The sequence below is a fragment of the Monodon monoceros genome, unplaced genomic scaffold (assembly GCF_005190385.1).
Source record: "Monodon monoceros isolate NGI ecotype Baffin Bay Population unplaced genomic scaffold, NGI_Narwhal_1 Super_Scaffold_5, whole genome shotgun sequence".
Lineage (NCBI taxonomy): Eukaryota > Metazoa > Chordata > Mammalia > Artiodactyla > Monodontidae > Monodon > Monodon monoceros.
The window spans coordinates 31,423,353-31,448,940 of NW_021703782.1; the positions used below are offsets into that span (position 1 = coordinate 31,423,353).

The window sequence follows — 25,588 nt, forward strand, 5'->3', positions numbered from 1 at the left end:
TCTATTGCATAATTTACATCCATGGCATTGAAATTAAAGTGGTTATTGGAACTTGCCACTGGACCTTGCTGGGGTTTTTTTTCCTTGTTTTTTAAAGTGTTAATAAAGATGCATATATGTTATTCTATCACAAATTAATTTTAATATTTTAATAATTGTATTTCAGTATAATTGGCTTCCTTTTAATCCTATATATTTAATTTTATGTATTTTAAAACACTCTGAAACGGGTGCATCAGCTCCACCAACTGCCCTGCTTTAGGACAGTTCCCAGAAGTTGCACATAGCTTCCATCACAGTGGCAGAACTTCATCATAACCACTGGGAGTTTAGGAAATATGCCTTTTTCTGGGAAACCGTAGGCCCTGCTAAAATTCAGAGCTGTATTTCTAAAGGAAATGGGGAAGAATAGATGTTGGGGACAACTAGAAGTCTTGGCCATAATATTATATTTTTTATTGGAGTCCAAGAGCTGTTAATTAGATTCCTATTTTTTGTTGTCATTTTGGTTTTCCTTTATCCTTACTCTCCCACTTGATTTGTCATAGACTGAAAGAGTTCTCTCAACCTCTTTCTAAATGTGTCTCTAGATTTTTCTCCCAGTTTCCGTTGTTAATCTATGCCACTTGTACATAGATAGCCATCCTTCAGAGAGTGAGATTGGACCCCGAGCACTGGCTTCTTTTTGGACGTGGTAATGGAATTTTTTGTCCTCTCTTCAGCCTTGATTGATTAAGATGATGACCACTGCGTGTTTTACCTTTCTGAGTCATTTTCAGTATATGGTTGTGTTCTGTTATTCCATCTGACTCAATCAAATAGATTTGCTTGCCCTTAGCGTCTCTCATTATATTTGATGTGATTTTTTAAAAAAAACTTTTCATTGGTTTGGTTTATTTTTGTTTGGTTTCTTCTGAAGACATATTTTGTTTGTTTGTTTGTTTGTTTTAGTGGCTCCTTTTATAACCAACTTAAGATTGTGAGTAATCACAAAATTTCTATATTTTCTACTTTCCATTCTTTTATTTCCTTCTCTTCCATCACTTAATTTTAACTGACTATATATCTTTTAGTGTTTACCTTTCTATCTTAAATACTGCTACTTATAATCTCTTCCAGCTCCCAGAAATTAAAAGTTGAGGAAACTGGCATATTTATCCTACCATCAAAATTTTTGTTTCCTTCTCCTTCAAGTGGTGCTCTGATAATCTTTTCTACATTATCAGAGGTTGTAATGTTTATAATTTGTTCTGGAAACTTACTCCCTGGAGTTGTTTTGGATTTTGATTCATTAAAAAGATTCAAAACATGCTATCACTTCTTTTGCCAAAATTTCTCCATTTATCATTTGTTTCGCTGGTTCTTCCTCAAGGTGTTTCTTCAAGAAAGCTCACAGAAGTCATATTCCATGAATACTTGCATGTTTAAATGTAGTTTTTTCTAAATCCAATAAATAGAAACCTTCCTCTAATTTTTCTCCTTCAGGTACAGAACTCTGACTCTTTCCACTTCTCCTTATGTCTCTACCCTTAGAGCTTCCTTTTGCCTATGGCTCACAAAGATCACGAGGGGAGAACGTCATCAGTGTTCTGTAGCCCTGACTCCTTGCAGCCAACTCAAAGCTCTGTTCAGAGCATTCAGAGGTGACAGAGAATTGTTCCAGGGCAGTGTGATAATGAGTCCCAGGCTGGTCAGGTGGTTTCCTCGGCACCCGGTCTGTGAACCCACACAGCCTGGCAAGAAAAACAGGCACATCTCACGGAGAAGCAGTCTAGCCAGTGCCCATCACCTCACATTAAGGATTACGTAAACCCAAGACTTGAGCCAGAGGTTACCTGAACCAAGAGGGTCAGAAAGATCAGAGGCTTCTGGAATACTGCCTTTGAAAATGCAACCGTTCCAAGGTAATGCTCATGCAACTTGAAAGAAAATTTTAGATAGAACTGGCCTTAAAATATTTGACATTTGTAGAGTTTTAAAATAGATAGATAGATAGATAGATGGATGATAGTTAAGAGGGGGGAGGAATGATTGCAATTTGAAGAGATTAGATTCACAAAACAGATGTTGACTTTTACATGCCAACTTTCAACAAGAGGACAAAGTGGCGAAGAGGCGCCACCACTTTGAGCGGCTGGGCCCCTGCCGCAGTAGGTGGGCCGCGTCACGCCACCTCTGGTCCGTAGCTTTGCCTCCCCCTCCTGTTCTGCCGCGGGCCCATGATGCCGCAGTACCAGACACAGGAGGAATTCAGTCACGCAGTGGAGAAACTCTACCTCGCAGACCCTATGAAGGCACGTGTGGTTCTCAAATATAGGCATTCTGATGGGAGTTTGGGTATTAAAGTAACAGATGATTTAGTTTGTTTTGTGTATAGAACAGACCAAGCTCAAGATGTAAGGAAGATTGAGAAATTCCACAGTCAACTAATGTGACTTATGGTGGCCAAGGAATCCCATCAGTGTTGCCATGGAAACGGACTGAATGTTTTGAAATGAAGACTGTTTGTCATGTTCTTAGGAAGTAAATATCTTTTGAATTTGAGAAAGTGTTGGGACAGAAAACACTTTATGTAACTAAGTGGGCTATTCAGAAGCCAGAAGATCAGTTTTTTAACGTTTACTTTAGAGGGCTAGGAATGTAAATGCTTTCAGTTAGAAAGCCTTTATTTAGTTTTGGAAATGGAACAAGGAATGCCTCTATCTTGGAAACTTTCTGAAGATTGTTTGATGTTAGGCAAAATAAAAACTTACTCTCTGGTAAGTTTGTAACAGTAATTTGAAAATGAGGTATCAAGAAAAGCCAATTCTTCCTTAAATTTAGTTAATCTGTCTTTAAAAGAAAATTAAATGTAACCGTTTTTTGCCGGATTGATATATTTCTTTTGGAGCATAAATTTTGTGCTGTTGATGACCAGCAAATACAAAATATTTAACTGGAATTAACTGTGCACAGCAGTATAGCTGATTATATATGGTAGTGTAGTCTCTATATCTAAAAATAGCTATGAAAACAAGTATGCTTTACCTTAAACTTTACAAATTTAAACTATATATTTTGTTTTGTTTTATTTTTATAAATTTATTTATTTATTTTTGGCTGCGTTGGGTCTTCGTTGCTGCGTGCAGGCTTTCTCTAGTTGCAGCAAGCAGGGGCTATTCTTCGTTGCCGTGCAAGGGCTTCTCATTGCAGGGGCTTCTCATTGCAGTTGCTTCTCTTGTAGCGGAGCATGGGCTCTAGGCGCGTGGGCTTCAGTAGCTGTGGCACACAGGCTCAATAGTTGTGGCTCGCGGGCTCTAGAGCTCAGGCTCAGTAGTTGTGGTGCGTGGGCTTAGTCGGTCCACGGCATGTGGGATCTTCGAGGACCAGGGCTCAAACCTGTGTCCCCTGCATTGGCAGGCAGATTCTTAACCACTGCGCCACCAGGGAAGTCCCTGGGTTTTTTTTTTAACATCTTTATTGGGGTATAATTGCTTTACAATGGTGTGTTAGTTTCTGCTGTATAACGAAGTGAATCAGCTATACATATACATATATCCCTATATCTCCTCCCTCTTGCATCTCCCTCCCACCCTCCCTATCCCACCCCTCTAGGTGGACACAAAGCACCGAGCTGATCTCCCTGTGCTATGTGGCTGCTTCCCACTAGCTATCTATTTTACATTTGGTAGTGTATATATATCCATGCCACTACATCTGCATCTTTATTCCTGTCCTGCCCCTAGGTTCTTCAGAACCATTCGTTTTTTTTTTAGATTCCATAAACTCTATTTTTAAATATAAGGGATTCATCATGTCATTAACTTGTTGAGCAAAGACTTACTCTGAATCTAATTTTCAGTGCTCAGAAACATCTGCCATACTTTAAATGCATGAACAGAATGCTCACTAATGGATTGAAACAACCATATTACAGAAATATATGCCACATATTTGCCATCTATATTTTCTCAGAAGGGCTAAGGATTATTTGAACTGTTAAATTTTTGCGTACCTCTACGACACCCCAACCCATTTCTCTCATTACTTAATCAAGGTGTTAAGCATGACTGTCACAACTGTTCTCCATTAAACCAAAAATATGATATTATTTGATATTTATCTTATATTTATAACTTGAATTTTACCACCTAAATATAATGTTCACATGTTGATTCCTACATTAAAATATTTTTTTGTTAGGAATTTGTGTGTTAACCAACGTTTTAACATGGAAAGTTCCGTTAGCCATATGAATTTTGGCATGTTTCAGAGAGATCGGTAAATAAAATATTACATGAATAAAAAAAAAAAAGGACAAATTGACTAAATGCCCCAGAGCAAGCAAGCAAGTAGCAAACTAAACCATAAAATTAACCTAAAAGTCAATGAGTACTTACTGTGTGTGGCACCAGACTGATCACACAGCCCCGCTAGGTAGGTAAAGAAAGCTATGTTCCCATGTAATAGGGTATGAGGCCTCAAGAAAGTAAGGCTGGGGCTTCCCTGGTGGCGCAGTGGCTGAGAATCTGCCTGCCAATGCAGGGGACATGGGTTCGAGCCCTGGTCTGGGAAGATCCCACATGCCACTGAGCAACTAGGCCCATGAGCTACAACTACTGAGCCTGCGCGTCTGGAGCTTGTACTCCACAACAAGAGAGGCCGCGACAGTGAGAGGCCCGCGCACCGCGATGAAGAGTGGCCCCAGCTCGCCGCAGCTAGAGAAAGCCCACACACAGAAACGAAGACCCAACACAGCCAAAAATAAATAAATAAATAAAATTAAAAAAAACAAAAAAGAAAGTAAGGCTGGATTTGAACCCAGGTATGACCACGGAACCCAAGATTTTTATCATAATGCAGCACCAATTCATATAGATAATTTACCAATATTCCAAGAAGCAGTTATCTAAGATTTATGTTAAGTCACTGCCTGTGATCTCTTTATATCGCATTTTGGAATTTTAAGTTATTGTTTGAGGCTGTTGTCCTAGTCTAGTTCCACTCCATGTTCAGAGAAATGGATACAGAAAGGTTAGATCACTTGAAGAAGCTCAGAAAAGCAACTGAAACTGGAGATGTATTACTAACACCTTCACTTAGACATTTAAGGCTTAGAATATTAAAACATAAGATAACCTTCTTAAAGAAATAGAGAAAGTAGTTCTGTGCTAGTCCTGTACCACTTGTAGAGACACAGCTTTATCTGTTATTTTAAGTTTGAGAGCCCTTTTTCCATTCATTCAGAAACAGTCATTGAGCACTTCTATGCCTGGCACTGTGCTGAGCACACAGTATTCAGGAGAGAACAGAGAACAAAGTATCTGCCTTCTCAGCTTAGAGTCCAGGGGGTAAAATACAGATTTACACAGTCCCAAGTCCAAATGACATCACATTCCCAGTTTTGTTGCTGGCCTTGGGACTTTGACATCCATGGCAACATTTAAGGCCTGCCTTGGTCTCAGAATGCACCACATTGATTGCTTCTGTTACTGAATTAAACACAAGGCCTCCGTCTTGGGGTAGCCAAACCAAAGCCCCCTTGGCTCAGTGAGGGAGTTCTTTCCCACCTGGGCTCATGCTGCCAATAATGAAACTGAGTTTGGTGCAAGCCAGATGGGCTTTTATTCTATAGCCAGAGAATGGAGAAGGGGAACTCATGCTCTAAAGGCACCTTCTCCCTGGAGGGAGTGAGTAAGGGAATTCCAAGGGTTAGGAGGCAGACAGGTCATCAGGCTCTAGGAAAGGATGGAGATGTCCAAGGGCAGCTGGGGCATGCGCAGTCTTCCACACTCCTTTGCACACGGCACGAATTGTGCCTAGCAGAGTACAAATCCCGCCTTCCGGCGGAGATCTTAGCACGGTAATGGAGCAAAGGTAACTCTTGATACCTCCAGGTTTTATCCGTGCAGGCACCTTCCTGTGGTCAAGTCAGAGCCAGCTCTGGGGGGTTGACCACTGCATATCTCTCAAAGCATGTATCTCTCACAGGACAGCTGCAAAGCACCTCTGCCAAACACCAGGTACTTTTGAAACAAACACAGAGATAGATCAGGCAAGTGTCCTGCAGCTCTCAGGAGCTGGTATGGAAACACAGAGATAAATCAAGGCAAGGAAAGTGGTGACCCTTAGTCTACTTTGTCCACTATCTGGTTTTACTGTGGGCCTTTGTGGCAACCTGTTGATAAAACACAACTAGCCTGCATGGCTAAAAACCAGTTTCTACCCCTGGGGCCTGGGCTGCATAGCATGGATGACACTTCCAGAAAGTTTGCATTAAAGGTGTACAAAGATGTGAAAATAGATACACACACACATACACATGTAGAAAATTAAATAAACAACTTTTATCACCAATCTAATCTATGCTGGCAGTATAAAGCCCTCCACCCAAGGTATATTATCCCCCTAGAACTCGCCAGGTAATGCTAAGCCCTAGAACGAATTAAAGAACTTCACAGCAACTTCCCGGGATCCTTGTCAACATCCCTTTGCCAGCTGGGAAATGCCCATCTTTCATAAACCTATATGCTCCACGTCCAGCCAAAGGTTAGGATCAAAGTCTACTTGGGTGAAGGTTTCCGTCCTTGCCCCAGGTCTCAAAGCCCAGCTGTGCCCCCTCAGCAAGGTCAGTCACCCAGTCAGAACACACGGGGCCAGAGCAGCTTCTATAAGGAAGGTGGAAAGAAAGGCCCCCCGGCACAGTGATGCTGAGTCTCGGCAGAGAAACCGCAGCCAAGAAATGGAAGCCACATTGTTCAATGGGAGGGAGAGGCCAAGTGAGTGGAGCAGGCACAGTTAGAAGAAGAAAGAATGTCAAACTCATGGAGACATGACCAGCCCACAAATGCAGGAGTGTCCATTCGTGTTATTTAAAGGGCACAGTTGACTTAGAACCAGTCTACGGGGTCAGAAGGCCACCGTGCTGGCATGAGAAATGACCACCAGAACCTAAATAGAGTTTAAAAGTCGCCACAAGCCTTTCTGGAATCTTCAACACCTCTGTCATTTCTACGCTTGTCTAGAGTCCAAATCAGGCTTTCTTAATTGAAAGGGAATTCAATCTGTAGGTACACTACTATGTCTTTAGACATTCCCAAGGCCAAAGGGTCTTGGCCCAAGGGCCAAACTCTATGAGTACAATATGGCCTGCAGTTGGACAGTGTGAGTTCAGATTCCATCTCATCTACTTCTGGTTGTGCAACCTGAGTCAAGTAATCTTCTCTTTGCCTTAGTTTCCTCATCTATAAAAAGAGGGATCCTGGTACCCACCTCACAGGACTCTTAGGATCAGACTTCTTTTTTTCTTTTTTTTTTTTTGGCTGTGAGGGGTCTTCATTGCTGCACGCGGGCTTTCTCTAGTTGCAGCGAGCAGGGGCTACTCTTCATTGTGGTGTGTGGGCTTCTCATTGCGGTGGCTTCTCTTGTTGCGGAGCACGGGCTCTAGGCTCGCGGGCTTCAGTAGTTGCAGCACTCGGGCCCTAGAGCACGTGGGCTTCAGTAGCTGCAGCACACAGACTCTAGGGTGGGCGGGCTCAGTAGTTGTGGCGCACAGGCTTAGTTGCTCCACGGCATGTGGGATCTTCCCAGACCAGGGATCGAACCTGTGTCCCCTGTATTGGCAGGCGGATTCTTAACCACTGCGCGACCAGGGAAGTTCGAGATCAAATACTGATACAAAACATTGCAAAGGGTTTCATGATATGTCTTGTACCTACTAAATATTATGTAAGTTTAGGTGCACATAAAAGCGAAAACCAAAAGTAATAAGGGAGAAGTTTGTTTCCTGCAGGTAAGTCAGGAGGTGGTAGCACAGCTCAAGGTTTTCAGGGGCTCAAACCCCCCGCCCCCCGGTTCACCATTTTGACATCACCAGGATGGGGCCCGGGTGTTCACGTCCCAGCTTGAACCATCCACACACCAGGCAGCAGGACAGACAAGAAGATAGAAGGGACAAAGAGGACCTGCCAGCCATCTCTTAAGGAGCGACCCCAAGCTGCCCCACTCAGGGCTCCACTTCTATTTACATTTCATTGGCCAGAACCTAGTTAAAAGGGAAGCCTAGAATCATAGCCTTCATTCTGGGTGGCGATGTGTTCAGCTAAAATTCTATAGAAGGGGACCCCCTCCACAAATAGATGGCGGGGGAGGGTGATTTCAGTTTTCAGAACTTCTATGTTCTAGAAGTTATATGGTTTAGAAACTGAATGAAAGGAAGAAATTAATTAAAAAGGCCTCTGTCCACCTGTACCCCCTGGAACAGCCACTGTAGATCTATAGTTGCTCGAACAGCATGGAAATGCAAGATCAGAAAGACAGGTAGGGGGCTTCCCTGGTGGCGCAGTGGTTAAGAATCCACCTGCCAGTGAAGGGGACACGGGTTCAAGCCCCGGTCCGGGAAGATCCCACATGCCGCCGAACAACTAAGCCCATGCGCCACAACAACTGAGCCCGTGCTCTAGAGCCCACGACCCACAACTACGGAAACCCACGCACTTAGAGACCCTGTTCCGTGACAAGAGAAGCCACCACAATGAGAAGCCCGTGCACTGCAACGAAGAGTAGCCCCCACTCGCCGCAACCAGAGAAAGCCCACACCCAGCAACGAAGACCCAACACAGCCAGAAATAAACACATAAATAAATAAATTTATTTTTAAAAAAAGACAGGTAGGGAAAAAAACCCAGGCACCGTGTACTCCTGGCTCAAGGATCTGCCTCCAGAGGGAGCCCAGTGCAAGATCATACCCTTAGGACACTCAGCCACTAACACTAAGTAGAGAAATTAAAAGTGGTGTGCTGTAAATTGCTTAGAAATACTCATACACGACACCCACAATGTTGTTACCCATTCGGTGGACAGGCGTGCCCTCAGAATACAGTCATGGTTATAGGAGTCCGGTGTACTAAGTTATCTATTAACCTGAATTGCTAAATAGATGGAAAGAAACAATGAGCTAAGAAGTAATTATGGGCCACCTGTTATATAGCTCCCACGACTCCAGTTTAAAAAGAAGCAGAGATATAGGTGTTTTAAGGGTCATTTTTCAGGCACCAATTAACACCCACAAACACCCCAATTGTTTCTATTGGAAATCCTCAGCCGGGAGATATTGTTCTTCTGAAAACACTAAAAAGCCCAAGCATGGGGGCTTCCCTGGTGGCACAGTAGTTAAGAACCCGCCTGCCAATGCAAGGGACATGGGTTCGAGCCCTGGTCCAGGAAGATCCCACATGCCACAGAGCAACTAATCCCGTGTGCCACAACTACTGATCCTGCGCTCTAGAGCCCCCGAGCCACAACTACTGAAGCCCGTGTGCCGCAACTACTGAAGCCCGCGCGCCTAGAGCCCGTGCTCCGCAACAAGAGAAGCCACCGCAATGAGAAACCCGTGCACCACAACGAAGACCCAACGCACCGCAACGAAGACACAATGCAGCCAAAAATAAAAATAAATAAAATAAATCAAAAAAAAAAAAGCCAAAGCATGTAATCTAACAGAGGTAAAACAATCCCATTAATGTTACAAATACGTCCATAGGTGCTCTTGTTGCCGCTTATGCCCACCCCCACGCCAACCCTCCCCCCCCTTCCTCTTTCATTAACTTTAAAAAGGACAGCTCCACCCTCTTGTTCCACAAGGAAGTCTCAGATTCTGCCACCAGGTGGCAGGAATAATCAGCACCAAGAAGCTGAAGCTCTTGGAACCAGAAAATGTCAGGATTCTGGAAGGGACCATGAGAACAAGTCGAAAGTATGTTGTCTAGATGGGTGGACGGAGGGGTAGGAAGATATGACCTGCCCAGGGTCACGTGTAATTAGGGACCTAAAGGACCAAGCCCCCTCTGTTACCTGTGTCCTGTTTTTCCACCAACTCTTGCTGGGTTTTATTTTTAACTTTTTATTAAGCAAATTTTCAGCACCCATGAAAGTAGAAATAGTAAAGGGAGTCCCTAAGTGCCCATCAGCCAGCTTCAGCATTAGCAACACTTTGTCATCTTTCCACACTATATGTATTGTCCCCCACATACCTCTCTATTTTGTTTTTTGGGGTTTTTTTAAATTTATTTATTTACTTATTTATTTTTGGCTGCGTTGGGTCTTCATTGCTGCGCACGGGCTTTCTCTAGTTGCGGCGAGCGGGGGCTACTCTTCGTTTCCATGCACGGGCTTCTCATTGCGGTAGCTTCTCTTGTTGCGGAGCATGGGCTCTAGGCCCATGGGCTTCAGTAGTTGTGGCTCGCGGGCTCTAGAGTGCAGGCTCAGTAGTTGTGGCGCACGGGCTTAGCTGCTCCGTGGCACGTGGGATCTTCCCTGGACCAGGGCTCGAACCCGTACCCCCTGCATTGGCAGGCAGATTCTTAACCACTGCACCACCAGGGAAACCCCATACCACTATATTTTGATACCAAGTATCCAGAGGTACTACACTGCACTAGATAATGCAACGTTAAAGTCACCTTGGTTCACTAATTCAACAAACAATCGTTAGTATCTGCTATGTGCAAGGAACTGGGCTAAAGTAAGGTATGAGCACTTGTAACACAATAAAGCTGTTTGGCCACAAAACTTTTATGCATAAATCATATGTGTGCCGGAAGTTAGACTTTATTCACATTTATACACTCTTGTGTTTCAGTAAATGGAACACGTAATACAAGTTGGAATTGCATTTTTTTCCCTAGATCTGTGGGGCCAGCCAGAGATTTAAATTTAAAATCAAACTCATACACTTGTTCCTTTTTCAAAGACATGGTCACAGCCGACAGGGCTAGCAGGGAATATGTCCTGAAAAGATATAGACACCTGCCCGACACTGTTTATCTATCTGTTGCCTTACTTGGAATGAAGTACCATATAAAATGTCTAGTTGGGCTGAGATGCGAGAAAGATTGGACCCACCCAAAATAGGTAAAATATAAATGAACCAGGTATTTGTCACATTTGGAAAAAGCGGTAGGGGGTCAGGATACCCATCCAAGAGCAAACCCTACTCAGTTTATTAAAGTAAAATCAAAAAAAGTAAAAATAAAATTGGTCTCACAAAAGAAGCCATTTTTTTTCTTATGCTCATTACTACCAGAGAATGCTTTCAACCGAACAAAACACATTTTAACATCTCATAGATCCAACATCTAAGAATAAAATGATCAATGATCCGGCCCATGGTTTACTATATTTTGCTTTGTTTTATAATTTGAAAGTCTGTGTGATGTGTTGGAAAGGATGTTGGAAACCAACATGCTTATCTCAGCTCTGCTTATTAGAAAGTTACATGGCCTAGACCCAGCAACTTTGTTCCGTTCTGTCTTCCTCAAGTTGGACCACACCAATCTTATCTATCATAACAACACAAACCAAAATCATCCATGTTTCAGATATAAACAATGACCTTCAGTACAACACATGCATTTTTCAGGTCATCACGGTACTGGCTGAACCATGCTTTATCTTTAAATCTTGTCATATAAGGAACTGCTAATATTTTATAATTTTGCAGGATAGCAGAGAGAATATGGCAAGCTCAGGGCAGGAGAACTTAGCCCGGGCTTGGAGAAAGTCACGTAGTTCTGTTTGGCTGGGTGTTCCTTCATGGTTCCTGCAAGGGGAGCAGAGTGAGATAAATGAGCTGGATCGTGCAGCCCTGAACCATGCCAAGGAGTGTGCAACTGACTCCACAGGCCAGGAGACTCACTTTATTATGGAGGAAGAGTAACGAAGAAGGAATATAGACAGACCTGGAGGAAAGAAAGATCAGAAGCAGAAAACTGATCAAGAACATGTTTAATCAAAGAAGTGAAATAATGCAAAACATTTAGGCATTTGTTAGTCTTGTACTTAAAGCATTCATATCTTTAAGGAAAAAAATATAAGTGAAATATGTGATCCAAATTTTCAACTAAAACTTATTTTTGGTATCAACTACCATATGTACTGTAAGATCATATTAGAAAACAGAAAGATTTAGGGATTTCCCTGGTGGTCTAGTGGTTAGGACTCCGTGTCGCTGTTGCAAGGGGCACAGGTTAAATCCCTGGTCAGGGAACTAAGATCTCACAAGCCACGCGGCCCAAAAAAAGAACACAAAAGGATTTACATTTCTAGATTGAGATAATTTTCTTCTTCCTTATGTGGCTTCTACAGACAGTAAATTGTCAAAATTTTTCAAAATCATCTGTGTTTCTTTATGTGCCAAGCTTCCCTGGTTCTTTCTTTAATCAGCTGACTCATCTAAACACCTCATCTTTGCCATCCCGTCCCTCAAAAGTCTTTGGGTATCATTCATTGAAAGAACATTTGTTTTGTGGCTCTGAAATGTTATTTTTGCAATCTGTATTTTTTCCTAGTATGATGACGACTGCTTTGAAAACCAGAAGACGTCAGGAAATGACAACTCACTAAGGAGTAGAGTTGTGCAAAACAGAGAGCAAGAAAATGGCAAACAGGTACGGCTGGAAAGCAGTGGGTGAATCTATCACCACGTTAACTACTGTGCAACAGCTATGGGGACAGAAAGCATGGCACTCAGCTGGCACTCAGAGGAATGAGTTAAATGGTAATTTGAGTGTGTAAGGCAGTCATGAGGAAAACACACAGGCCCAAACAAAGATTTTGTGTTTATACAACTGTGCTCAGAGTTCTCTGATGGGGAGAGTACCCAGGCTTGCTCTGACACTTCACTATTACTATTAGATTCCAAACTCCATCCCAAGGCAGAAAGCACTGGCTTCAGCAGATAACATCTCAATTTTAAAGTAAATGAGGCAGAAAAGAATAAGGCTCTAAGACATGGTTCTAGAACTGTGTGCATCACACCCTACGGTTCCTCAGCAACATCTAAGTGTACACAGCAAGCCGAGGTGCTCTGTGACAATGCCACCTCTTATTTCTTTTATATATTGAATTCTGGGTAGGATCTCATTTTTTTGTTTCTTTGCCTGAAAATATCTTTATTATGTGTTCCCTTTTGATGGATATTTTCACTGAGTATAGTTTTATTTTTAATTTTAAAAAATTTTAATGAAGTAGAGTTGGTGTACAATATTACATAAGTTACAGGTGTAAGGATCTCATTTGAAGACAGCCTTCTGCTAAAAAGGGAGCAAATTGCCCATCTATATCACCCTTAAAAAAGTAATTTTGGGTGCATATTCTGGGGGGAGTTTGCTCATGATAAAAGAATAACTTATTTGAAGTAAAAAATTTGAAATATTATTGCAGCAAAATTTGGAAGACAAAAAATGACCTAATGAACTGTAGTTCCAGCAAACAAACAAACAAACAAACAAATCAGTGCCTAACATATTAGAATATAGCTCACTTTAATATAAGTACATATACATCAATAGGCATATGTCACATATATTAGGATCATGCTTTCATATTATTGGGTCATTGCCTATTTCATTTAATATATTGTAAGAAGTGTTCATATCACTAAGTAGTCTTCAACCAAAAAAAGAGAAAACAATACTTCTTTTCACACAAAAACCTGCACATGGGTGCTTATAGCAGCTTGATTCATAATTGCCAAAACCTGGAAGCAACCAAGATGTCCTTCAGTAGGCGAATGGATAAATAAACTGTGGCCCATCCAGGCAATGAAATATTATTCAGCACTGAAAACAAATGAGCTATCAAGACATGAAAAGACATGGGGGAGCATTACATGTGTATTACCAAGTCACAGAAGCAATCTGAAAAGGCTGCATACTGTATGGTCCCAGATGATGTTTTGGAAAAGGCAAACTGTGGAGACAGTAAAAAGATCACTGGCTGCCAAGATGGGAGGGAGGGGTGGATAGGCATAGAGGAGTTTTAGGGCAGTGAAAACACTCTGTATGATACTATGACAGCTGATGCATGTTATTAAATACTTGTCCAAACCCACAGAATATAGGACACCAATAGTGAGCCCTAATGTAAACTATAGACTTTGTCGGTTCATCATTTGTAACAAACGTACCACTCTGGTGGGGAAGTCAATAATGGGGAAGGCTGCATGGGGTTGGGGGCGGGCGGAAAAGTATGGGAAATCTCTGTACCTTCCTCTCAATTTTGCTATGAACCTAAATAAAACTGCTCTTAAAAGTCTTTTTTTTAAGTTGTTTCACCAAAAAAAGTCAAAAACAAAAAATTAGGTATTATTGTAAACAGAAATATGAAGACTGAGGAGTAGCCACTAGATTTGGCAACAATGGTCCTTAGGTGACCTTGGCAGGTGACCTTAGCAGAAGCCATCTCAGACGTAGACGTCTGGTCACAGTGGCTTGAAAAGTGAGCAGGATGTGAAGGAATGTCACCAAAAGTAAGGGCAATTCTTTCAAGTGGTTTGGCTGTGAAGGGAAGGAGGGAGGGTAGATGTCCCATGGTTGTAGGGTCAGGAAGGTTTTGTTGTTGTTTTGTTTTGTTTTAAAGATGAGAAAGGGTTAAAAACCAAAAAAAAAAACAATAGGAATGCTAGACATTCCATATAGTAGGTAACTTGGGACAATTTCACTCTAAGAAAATAATAATTATGATCATTTAAATCAAAAATTTACCAAACTTTGACTATTGGCCAAGCTTGGTGTTAGGTGGGAAAAAATGAGAAAGGCTTCTCTGTACTCCTGACCTTTGCAGCTACAGCTTGGATTCAGCTGGTCTCTATTACAATCATCCCATCACCTTCCTTGTACCTGAGGCCCAGCCCACAACAGGAAGGCAGCCTAAGTCAGGAGTACAATGGGAGTTTGGTATCAAAGGCCTATATGATCTTTGAGGATCCTTTCAGCTCAGAGACATGCTAATAGCTAATTTCTTTTCTTGGGGTGGGGGGTGGGGGGGGTTAAAGTAAAGAGAATTGAAGGTCTCATGGGATCTGACAAAAAGCTAGAGCTGAGATTTGGCATTATACCTCTTAGGGCATGTTCAAAACTGCTCCACATCTACCAGCTTCCTCCCAGCCTTCCCTTGCCTTTGCTTACAATAGCTGGACCAGTTTGAGGCATTATTGCAAAATGATGAGACGCAGGAAATCCTCTCCACCATCACAAGAATAGGATGGGTCATGGATATTTCAAAGCTAAACAGTACCTAGAAAGATTGTCCATAAAAGATAGCCCAGGTATGTACTTCACTCAGTCAGTTAGAGCAAGTACTAGCTGAGTAAGGGAAATATTTCCCTTTAACCCAACTGACAGAAGAACCCTAGTTCCCAAGGGTAGTTTAACAGCTCTTGAAGATGCTGAGCTACTGTTCATATCTGCAGACCAAGCCTTGGGCTGCCAGGAAAATAAAACCAGCCTTAGTCTCAGTCCTTTGGAAAGTGGGGCTGGCAGAGTATTAAGGAAGATTTGTGCAGCCTCTGGTATTAACTTCATTTAGCACTTGCCTGAAAACAGAGCGGGAGTTGAATGTAGAGACAGGAACTAAAAGCAGAGTTATTAGCCCTCTCCCTGAAGAAATGGAGAAAATACCAATGGCTCCTTCTGAAGTAAAGGGAGAAATGTATGAACCTGGATTTTTTGTGACAAGGGGGAAAATGTCTGTGCATAGATAATTGGAGCCATCATCTTGCAAAATAATTTAAAAGGACCTTTTGGAAAAATTTCCTAGCCAAAATTCTGAGCAAAAGAGATCAGAGTCCATTGTGCTCAGGATTCTCATCATTCCATCTCTGTTCCAATGTTTGATTTTGAGGGCGAAGAGCAAGTGACCATTGAGCAGGATTCTCCAAGAAATGATGAAGATGAGGATGACCAAGAGACGCATCAAAAAGGGTACAGGTTTATACCATAGAAATAACCACACTTACCTCCTCAACACAGTGGTTTTGACACTTTTTAAATTCTCATCTAATTTTTAACATTAATTATGATTTATCAGAGATGGTCACCACCAATCTCCCCTCCCTACTACCCACCCAACACCATTTTCAGAAAAAGTAATGGAGCTCTAGAATAATCAACGTGGTAAATTCAAACTGCTAATGTCCTGGGAACCCAATATCCAGGACAATCTTCTAATTAAAGCTGTGAATTGCCAACTAATTGCTCCAGTCTATACAAAAGTAGTTAATTCATCTTCACAATGTTCAATCAATAAGCAATTGATTTCTCAAAATCCAATTCACTTTAAATCCCAACAAATTTGCTCTTACCTTGTCATATCATAATGTTGCAAGTCCTTATCTCCCATTAGCAGGAGAGACAAATTATTATTTTTATTTTTTGGATCAGAAAAATGAAGCTCAGAGAAGTGACTTAGCCAAGGTTAGTGGAACAAAGCTAATTTAAATTTCAGCTTCTGATTCCCAGTCCAAGATTGTCTGGTACTCTATCATAACATGAAAGTATTTGTAAATTTTCTAAATTCCTATTTAAATTTGGTATAAATTCCTAAGTCTCTGAGGGACTTTATTTTTATGTATCAGAAGACAGACTCGGCCAGAATTAGGATCAAAAACTCTTGTCACATATACATCATCAAGAATATTTGCCACCTTGGAAACCTGAACTTAGTTTCATCCTTTGTTTTACTTTATGAATCTCTGATCCTGGGGGCTGAGAGCTTCTCTTGGGTGGTCAGAGGTACTCAGGTTTCATCCGTGTTAATGGATGGAAAACAACCACCAGGAGATTGGGAGTTGTTCAGCCTAGATAACCAAATGGCCAAAGCAACTATTTCTAGCTACAGTACTTCCTTTTATGAAGTGTCAAATTGCACTATACACATTCCTTGCCATTAAAAAATCTGATCAATTCAACTTAAAGTAGATGGACGTGCCCTATTACATGCTGCCCTCCAACGCTGCTACTTTATAACACTGTATCCACAGCTGAGGACAATGCATCAGCAGCCTTTCCTAAATTAGACCATGAAAAATTTAAGTCTTTACTATACTTATATTCCCTCAATATGTTCTAGAACAGTGTTTCTAATTCTCAGTACGCATATTCACACACATACATAAGACAAAATTTTCATGAAATAATGCCTGTCGTCACTATGTATGATACACTCTGAGATGTCCTATGCTTTTGTTTAAGGATGATCATCATGCACAGTGTGACTGACTTCGCAACCCACTAATGGGTCCCAACTCACAGCTATAAACTATTGTTCCAGAAAAGCAATACGCACTACCACTTCATTTAGCTAAGAATTCGACAAAGGCCTGCCAATCACTCTTAATGCCCATGGTGCTGGTGTTGGGCTCACAGACATCTATTCTCCAAGAAGTTACAGTCAGTTAAGGCTTCATAACAAAATACAATCAAAGGAGACAGTAGGAATAAGTCGCAGGGGAATGCCTCTGTTTGACGAAATGCAAGAAGGCTTTGTAGAAGCAAAGGGCTTGAGCTGTGCCCTGAAACGTGAAGGGGGCTGAGATTTGGACACAGGGGCATGACTGCTGGAGGGAAGGGAACTGGAGGTGTTCACCAAGGGGACGGGAGCTCCCAGTGGGGGCTGAGTCCTTTGAGATCCTGGGGATTGAGAATCTTCTATATAGGAGAAGGGGTTGTTTTAGAAATCCTGTCTAGTGGCCTGGAAGTGGTCATGATTAAATGTGTGAGTAAATTCCTTCCATTTGGCCTCAAGTGGGAGAATGAAGGCACATTGAGCAAAGAGACATGTGCAGGGAAGCCAGGTTTCAGAGTAAGTGGAGGGCCTGGGGGGACAACCGGGAGCACCCAGGAGAAGGAAGGACAGTTGCTATGGGTACAGGCCTGTGGCCTCTCCAGACTCCCTCACTGGTGGACAACATCCTCCCCAGATGAAGTGATCAGATGCACACGTGGCTCACACACCACACACTGCCCTGTAACAAAGCTCTGGGCAGAAACAAATACACCAACAATTCCAGAACGTTCTGAAAAAGCTATATGACAACCCATTGGTTAACGGCCCTCAAATCCGCGAAATTCTACTTTACATGTAAGCATCCTGTGAAGTCCGTCAGCCTCCTGCTAAACAGGGTGGTGACTGAGGACAGGGAATCTCCAGCTTGCTCACACTTTGGGAACCAGAAGGGAGAACCAGAAGGGATGAGAGTTCATTGGATTTTGGGGTGGGGGGCTGTGTTGGGTCTTCAATGCTGCGCATGGGCTTTCTCTAGTTGCAGCGTGCAGGGGCTACTCTTCGTTGTGGTGGCTTCTTTTGTTGCGGAGCATGGGCTCTAGGAGCGAGGGCTTCAGTAGTTGTGGTATGCGGGCTCAGTAGTTGTGGCTCGCGGGCTCTAGAGCGCAGGCTCAGTAGTTGCGGTGCATGGACTTAGCTGCTCCGAAGCATGTGGGATTTTCCCGGACTAGGGCTCAAACCCGTGTCCCCTGCATTGGCAGGCGGATTCTTAACCACTGCACCACCAAGGAAGTCCCCATTGGAATTTTCTTTTTTAAGTCAACATTTACATGAGAGCTTACGAGCTAATGGAGGCCCTCCTAGCACAGTGAGAAACACTCTCGCCCTATGGTTTATTCTCAGCTTTTGGTTAGTTATCCTGTCCCCTGCTTTATTTCCAGGAGCATGTTTTCTGCATCTCTGTAATTCCTCAGGGCTTTGGCACATCCATTCAGCAAAAGTTAGCAAGCCATGGCTGATTTTAGTCTAAAATGAAATGAGTTTCTTATTTCTATTTTGTAGGACACATACTTCATGAATGTGTTTGCCTGCTTGATTTACAAAGCCTTATCTAGCTTTAGCATGCCAGGTTATGTCGTGTATGTGGTGTTTACCTCTGTCTGCCTTCTTGCTTTTGTGTTGTTACAGGTGCCTGGAAAGGAAGTGTGGTACAGTTTATGATTTTTGTAGGGAACACCAAACAATCCTTAAGTCCACGACCTGGGGCATTTTAATAGCAGGTAAATAACAAAAGGGGATGGAATACCAATGTCTCTTTTTCAGGATCCCTCAAATATTTGTTTTCTGTAGAAAACAAATAAATCTTTCCCTTCCCCTTGACTTCCCTGAATCATCCAGAGAGGAGAGAATTTAACCAGGATGCCCCTGAGTGGTGGGTCTCAACTTGAGAAACCCATGTAGATAGCTTCCCTGTCCTGTTTATGCAGCCAGCAGCTCATTTTTTAGGTCACCTACTCTCACTTTGTGATTGTGGTATGGATTTGAGGGTTGGATATTGCAAATTCAGGTAACTGGAAAACATGGTGATAATCACAAGGCAGAAACCTAATTGAAGGGGTGATATAAGTAATCAATCAATGCTCTATATGAACACAACACAAGAAGGAGCCTAGGGTCATGTAGCCCACTCCTCTTACCTGAAAGCAGGACTAGACTGTCTTCACAGATGAGCAGGTGTCCTATTTTGACTCCCTCCAAACAAAGGGCTCCAGGGCCCATTTGAAAGAACATTCCTGTCTATAAAATGTGAACCCTCCCACCCAAGCCCACAGACATGTATGCAAGACTGCTGCCGCCCCAGAAGGTCCGTAGTTTCCCGGTGCTCACACAGCTAGAACAGGGAGTAAGCAGGATTGAAAGCTTTCTTTGTACCAGCTCAGAGAGTATTTTGCAGACCATACTCAAAACCACACAGCTATGCCATTGTAGTACAAAGTAAGCAGATGGTGTGGCTGCGTGCCAGGGCGACTTTATTTGTAGAATTAAAATACAAATATACAAATACAACTGTCCTTGCCACCTACAAAAACAAGTGGTAGGCCAAACTTAACTTGGAAACAAAGACTTGTTTGCTGACCTTTAATGGAAAACCGTGTTGTTCTTACCCTAGAATATCATCTTCAAAAGCCATCACTTCGGTCATCGCCCTACCTCTTTCCTTTAGAGATGCTGTGGCACTTAGGGATTGTCGTTGTGACACTCAGAGATTTTCCTACTCAAGCTTAGGCAAATCTGGGCTACAAACTAGAAGACTCAATATCTTTTTGCCAGTAGTTGCTTTAGTGTCTGGCCTTTCTCTGATGGAAGCTCACCTGCTAAGTCTGAATATCAGAAAAAGTAGTACTAAGCAAGAGTCCCAATGATCAGGCAACAAGATTCAAGAATTCAGAAGGTTCTTTGAGAAAAAAGACCTAGCACCCTGTCCTCCTAGCATTCTTGGTGAGACTTTAAAATTTTTTTTAAAAACCCAAAATATAGTCCTTATAATCAGAGGCACCTATAGCTATATCAAGAGTACCCCTGCGTTCAATGGTTTCCTGATTGAACCTGCCCTTGGCTGAGCCAGGTAAATGCTGGAGGCTGGTCTCCAGCTGATTTGGTGATGTTCACTGTCTGCATTGCTTCCAACAGGTTACCTGGCTCTGGTGATTGCAGCCTGTGTGCTGAACTTTCACAGAGCCCTTCCTCTTTTCGTGATCACGGTGGTTGCCATCTTCTTTGTGATCTGGGATCACTTCATGGCCAAATATGACTCTCAAATCGCTCATTTCCTCTCTCCTGGCCAAAGGCTTCTGGACAGCCACTGGTTCTGGCTGAAGTGGTAAATGCTCTTAGTTCTCTTACTGAGGTTGAGAGTGATGTTAGTCTTTTCTAACACTGTTCCATAGATTTGTTCTGAAATTGCTTCCTCATTTATGGGATATTGAAGCTAGAAACAACCTAGGGAATAATCTGTTAAAAAATGCCTTCATTTTACAAGCAGGACATCAAGGCCTAGATAAGGCAAGATGTGCTCAAATGTCCCTACAAACTGTCTTAATTTCAAGTGCCACTAAATGATAAAATGTTGTGCAAAAGTTGGGACGGTTCTGACTTAGACAGGTAGCTTTCTGCTCTGGGCACGAATCTGGACTCTTGGGGAGGAAAGGTCTGTGAATTAGTAAAGCCAACTCTCTCTTATAGGACCCCCTGTCCTGCAAATGACCATTCAGGGCTTTTCTTTCAGCCTCTCTCTCTGTGGGACCTCCTCTCTTTCCAGGTGGCCCTACAGGGTAGGACCCAGAACCCATTCTCCCCAGTGTGGCCCACATGGAATCTACCAGGAAAGTTCACACATTCTTTGCCTAATAAACCAGGGTTGTACAATCCCAACAGAGCAACCCTCCCTGGCTCTGCCATCCACTGATTCGGTGCTATCGTATGCCCACTAGATTCCCCAAGGAGTCAGAACCCAGGCTAAAGCCTGACTTAGCTCTCTGAGGCTTAGGTGAGGTCTCCAATGCAGAGGACACATTTCAAGCTCTCCCTTGCAGGGAAGAAGGGAACGCTTCCCCCATCTCCCAAAATGAAGACGCCCAGCAGCTCTCGCAAAGAAATCACCGGACTTCCTCTCCAAGCATCGTTTCTCCTCTCTGACTCTTTTACGTATCCAAAGGGCCCAAGTGTTGTGGACACATTGTTTCATTTTTTGACTATGTGCCTTTATAGCTACACCCAAAAAGAGTCTCTTGCAATTTCTAGAAGCATAATTTCCTGGTGCCAGGGTGTGTTACTCAATATTTTTTGTTTGTTAGTTGAAGCTTGTTTAAGATTTTAAAGTTAGCACAGCAAATGATGCCAAAGCCTCCTTCTTTGTTCCCTTAGGGTGATTTGGGGCTGCCTGATCCTGGGAGTTATTTTCTGGCTGGTCTTTGACACCGCCAAATTGGGCCAACAGCAGCTGGTGTCCTTCGGTGGACTCATAATGTACATTACCCTGACATTTCTATTTTCCAAGCACCCAACCAAAGTAAGCATGAAATCGATCATTTCTTGGTCTTTTTCCCTCTTTTTTTCCCTCATGTGTAAATTGCTCAAAATAATGAGTATGAGAGAGTTGAACTGTTATTCAATATTTTTCTTACCTTGTTATGATATTTCAGTGGCTAAGGTGCCCTTTTCCTGAACGTTAATAGTACTGTTGCTCTCTCATTTTCATTCTCAGTAATTTTCCAGTTGCTCAACCAGTGAGATACTCTCTCCTGTCAAGTCTGATTTCTACTCATGTACCCCCTTCCCCCCAATCAAACACACATACAAAGAAAACTCATCCATTTTTATTCAGATTTCCCCAGACCAACAAATAATCTAATATTCTACCATTGGATTCTGCAGTTATCAAATTTGTATTTGCCATTGAGGCTATTTTACTCCAAAAATTTGTACTTAAGCAGTTTTGTTCACATAGAATTCCATTCTCACCCTTGTTCTGTCAGCCTGCAACCCAATAAATGGGGAAGAATTCTGAGATATCAAAACTTTCACATATGCTTCATAATGGCAAAGTCTGGAAGACTGTACTGGCTGAAAGGCTGATCCAAGAAAAGAGCATTAATCAAAACCAAAGCCACCTGATACAATCCAAATTCTTTGCCCTGTGCGGGTGACCATCTCTGCTATTTTCTGTGCCTCCAATCCCATAGTTCTTTGCAGGCCACTCATCTCTACTCCAAAAATGAAAGCACTTGATTGTCCATTACCACTGCACTCCCTGGGTCTGCATTAGAGTTAATTGGTTCCTTTTACTGTGAAATGAGAGCCCCTCAACAGGGTGGAATTTCACTTAATTCACTTACAAATTGTCAAATCAACAAACCTTGGACACACAGAGAAGTCATGTTCGGCCTTTCCATTTTCCAAATGGGGAAATAATTATATGTATCTAACATTTACAGCATGACCGGGAAGGCCAGATTCTTCCTCTTTTAATGGCCCTTCTAAGACTACTCTTCGTGTCTAAGTGATTTTATCTTGACAAAATGGTTACATACACTGCTGGGACTGAAGGCTTAATCTCAGGTTTATGAAGAGGGAGCACAACCCTGAGATTTTTAGGTATGATTCTATGGAGGGATTCTCTGCTCACAACTGCTTTGGCCTCCAAAAGAAGGTGGATCACAGGCCACATCTGAGAAGCTTCCAAGGAAATAGTGATCCTCTGGGCATTTATGCTGAGTTCAGCATTCATATTCTAATAACCTATATCTCTTCCTATTTCTGTATAGGTTTACTGGAGGCCTGTCTTTTGGGGTGTTGGGTTACAGTTTCTTCTTGGGCTTTTGATACTAAGGACAGAACCTGGATTTATGGCTTTTGATTGGCTGGGGAAACAAGTTCAGGTAAATTTGGTTCAAAAGAATGCCTTGCTTTTATAGTGCTTTTAACATTTGAATATAACCCTCAAGACATGTCAGAAATAGCTTTATTTGTCTGCATTAGTTGACCCAAATTTTAATTCCATAGCATGAATTAGACAAATAACTTTGTTTATGTTAATCCATGTAGTTTATTAATATTCTGGTTTTCTCTTACCCATACCATCCACTGCATCACTCCTCAATCCCATTTGACCCCTTCATCCTGCCTGAGGGGTGTCACTCTTCTAAGATGTTTCCCCCAACAGAGAAATAGGCTTCTTTGCATCTAGTGGCAACCAGTACCTCCCATGTACCATCTGTGGCTTCTGGAGCAAGTTACCACACCCAGCTTATTCGTTAGCACCCTAGAGTCAGAGTGAATGGCAGAAACGCCAGGAAACTGTATGCAGTTATAGTTCTAAGATATACTTCCAGGCCATCCACTGGAGGGGGAAAGTTGACAAAATTAACTCTCCAAGTCTATCCCACAAGTTTTCTGAGTCCCCACCCTCTGCAGAGCCGTAGGTCCTGTGGATGGTAACTACCTCTTTAGTGCTTGTAATGACCTGCTCTTTTCCTTTCTTTAACTCAGACATTCCTGGAGTACACTAATGCTGGTGCCTCATTTGTCTTTGGTGAGAAATATGAAGACCACTTTTTTGCATTTAAGGTAAAGCCAAACACTTTTTTTCTATGTAGACACTCCCTTTTCAGTAACTTCTCAGTCTTTGTAGATGTTCAGATAGAACCTAACTGATCAGAACCCAGGCATATACCTGCCAGGCATGTCATAGGGACACAGCCCATCACTGGGCTTTCTCCTTTACCTGAAGTCAGTGGACTGAAAACATTTAATTTTTTTACAGTAACATTCAGGGAAACATGTAGAGGAAGTCAGGAATACTGAAGCACAGGCATACCTCAGAGATATTGCCGGTTCGGTTCCAGACCACCGCAATAAAATTAATACCGCGGTAAAGCCAGTCAAAAATTTTTTGGTTTCCCAGCTCATATAAGTTATGTTTATACCCTACTGTAATCTAGTAAGTGTGCAATAGCAGTATGTCTAAAAAAAGTACACACCTTAATTAAAAAATACTTTACTGCTAAAAAAAATGCCAAAACAATTACAATAGTAACATCAAAGATCACTGATCACCATAACAAATATAATAATAATGAAGAAGTTTGAAATATTGTGAGAATTACCGAAATGTGACCCAGGGACACAAAGTGAGCAAATGCTGTTGGAAAAATGGCGCCTACAGACTTGCTCACCCAAGGTTTACCAAAATCGTTCAGTTTGTAAAAAACACAACCTCCAAGAAGTGCAATAAAGCAAAGCACAATAAAACAAGGTATGCCTGTACTTTTGGATGTCTTGTAGCATTTGCTGAGATAGTTATGAAAGATCATGTAGGGGGGACTTCCCTGGTGGCGCAGTGGTTAAGAATCCGCCTGCCAATGCAGGGGACACGGGTTCGAGCCCTTGTCCGGGAAGATCCCACATGCTGCGGAGCAACTAAGCCTGTGCACCACAACTACTGAAGCCCACACACCTGGATCCCGTGCTCTGCAACAAGAGAAGCCACCGCAATGAGAAGCCCACACACCACAACGAAGAGTAGCCCCCTCTCCCAGCAACTAGAGAAAGCCCGCGCACAGCAACAGGACCCAACGCAGCCAAAAATTAATTAATTAATTAATTTTCTTAGAAAAGATCATACGGGGTAATAGTATCTGAGATTTCAGGGAAAAGAACATTAGGTCCCTGGCAATGAATAGACATATGGCTGCTAATGCCTCCCCAGTCCAAGCTCAGTGACAGCCCTGCAGTCGGGAAACTCCTTAATCCCAGACAAACTGGGACAGCTGGTCACTCACATCAAGCTCTGTTCTTCCAGAGCCATCCCCTTGCTTAACACCTTTCCCCTCTCTCTTTCAGCACAGCCTTCACCTCGGCAGGCCTGCAAGCTGGGCCTCCTCCCAACCAAAGGAGGGATGTTATTTTACAGGCGAAAGGCAACTTGGCAACTTGGCCCCATGCTCAGGCCTAATCGATTCTCTCCCAGGCCTCCCCCATCCCCAGGAAGCCCATCTTCCTCTGGGAAGTCCCTGCAAATCCTTGTCAATTAGTCAGAAAGATGCATTTGGCTTTTCCTTCAGATTTCTTTTTTGTGGTGTGCTATTGTTCCTACACTTCTCCATTGTCTTCTCACTCGGGGACTCCAAATTTACCTCCAAATTACCTCGGCATCGGTTAGGCCAACTGCTATGCTGAATCTTTTTTTAAACTGCTGACTTGATACTTTGGTGCTGAGATAACTAAGCCATCTCTGAAAGGTCAAATGTTTACAAATTGAGATAGAAATATGCTCCTGTCATGAATTGAATCCAGAATTACAAAAAATAATATCACGGAGAAGGAGGAACTTGCTGCCCAGACTGCACCAGTGTCTTTAGACCTCCCCCAACCCTCTGCCCCCAGGGCAGTAGTCTCCATCCTTTCTGCCAAAGCAGATTCCTGTGGGAACATTGGGGAGATGAGCCCCTTTAACTCCCTGAAGCTTTCAGGAAGGCTCTGCCTGCCC

General features: G+C 42.6%; 1 protein-coding gene across 1 annotated transcript in view; it reads left to right on the top strand.

Annotated features, from left to right (window-relative positions):
• SLC28A3 (solute carrier family 28 member 3) overlaps positions 1–25,588 on the top strand; it is a 57,340-nt gene that overhangs the window by 15,234 nt on the left and 16,518 nt on the right. Inside the window, exons 2-8 of the mRNA XM_029204031.1 lie at positions 12,327–12,425; positions 15,661–15,740; positions 18,730–18,821; positions 20,233–20,422; positions 21,466–21,610; positions 22,866–22,979; positions 23,590–23,667. Coding sequence (XP_029059864.1) covers positions 12,327–12,425; positions 15,661–15,740; positions 18,730–18,821; positions 20,233–20,422; positions 21,466–21,610; positions 22,866–22,979; positions 23,590–23,667 — 798 coding nt within the window. The remainder of the gene's footprint in view (positions 1–12,326; positions 12,426–15,660; positions 15,741–18,729; positions 18,822–20,232; positions 20,423–21,465; positions 21,611–22,865; positions 22,980–23,589; positions 23,668–25,588) is intronic.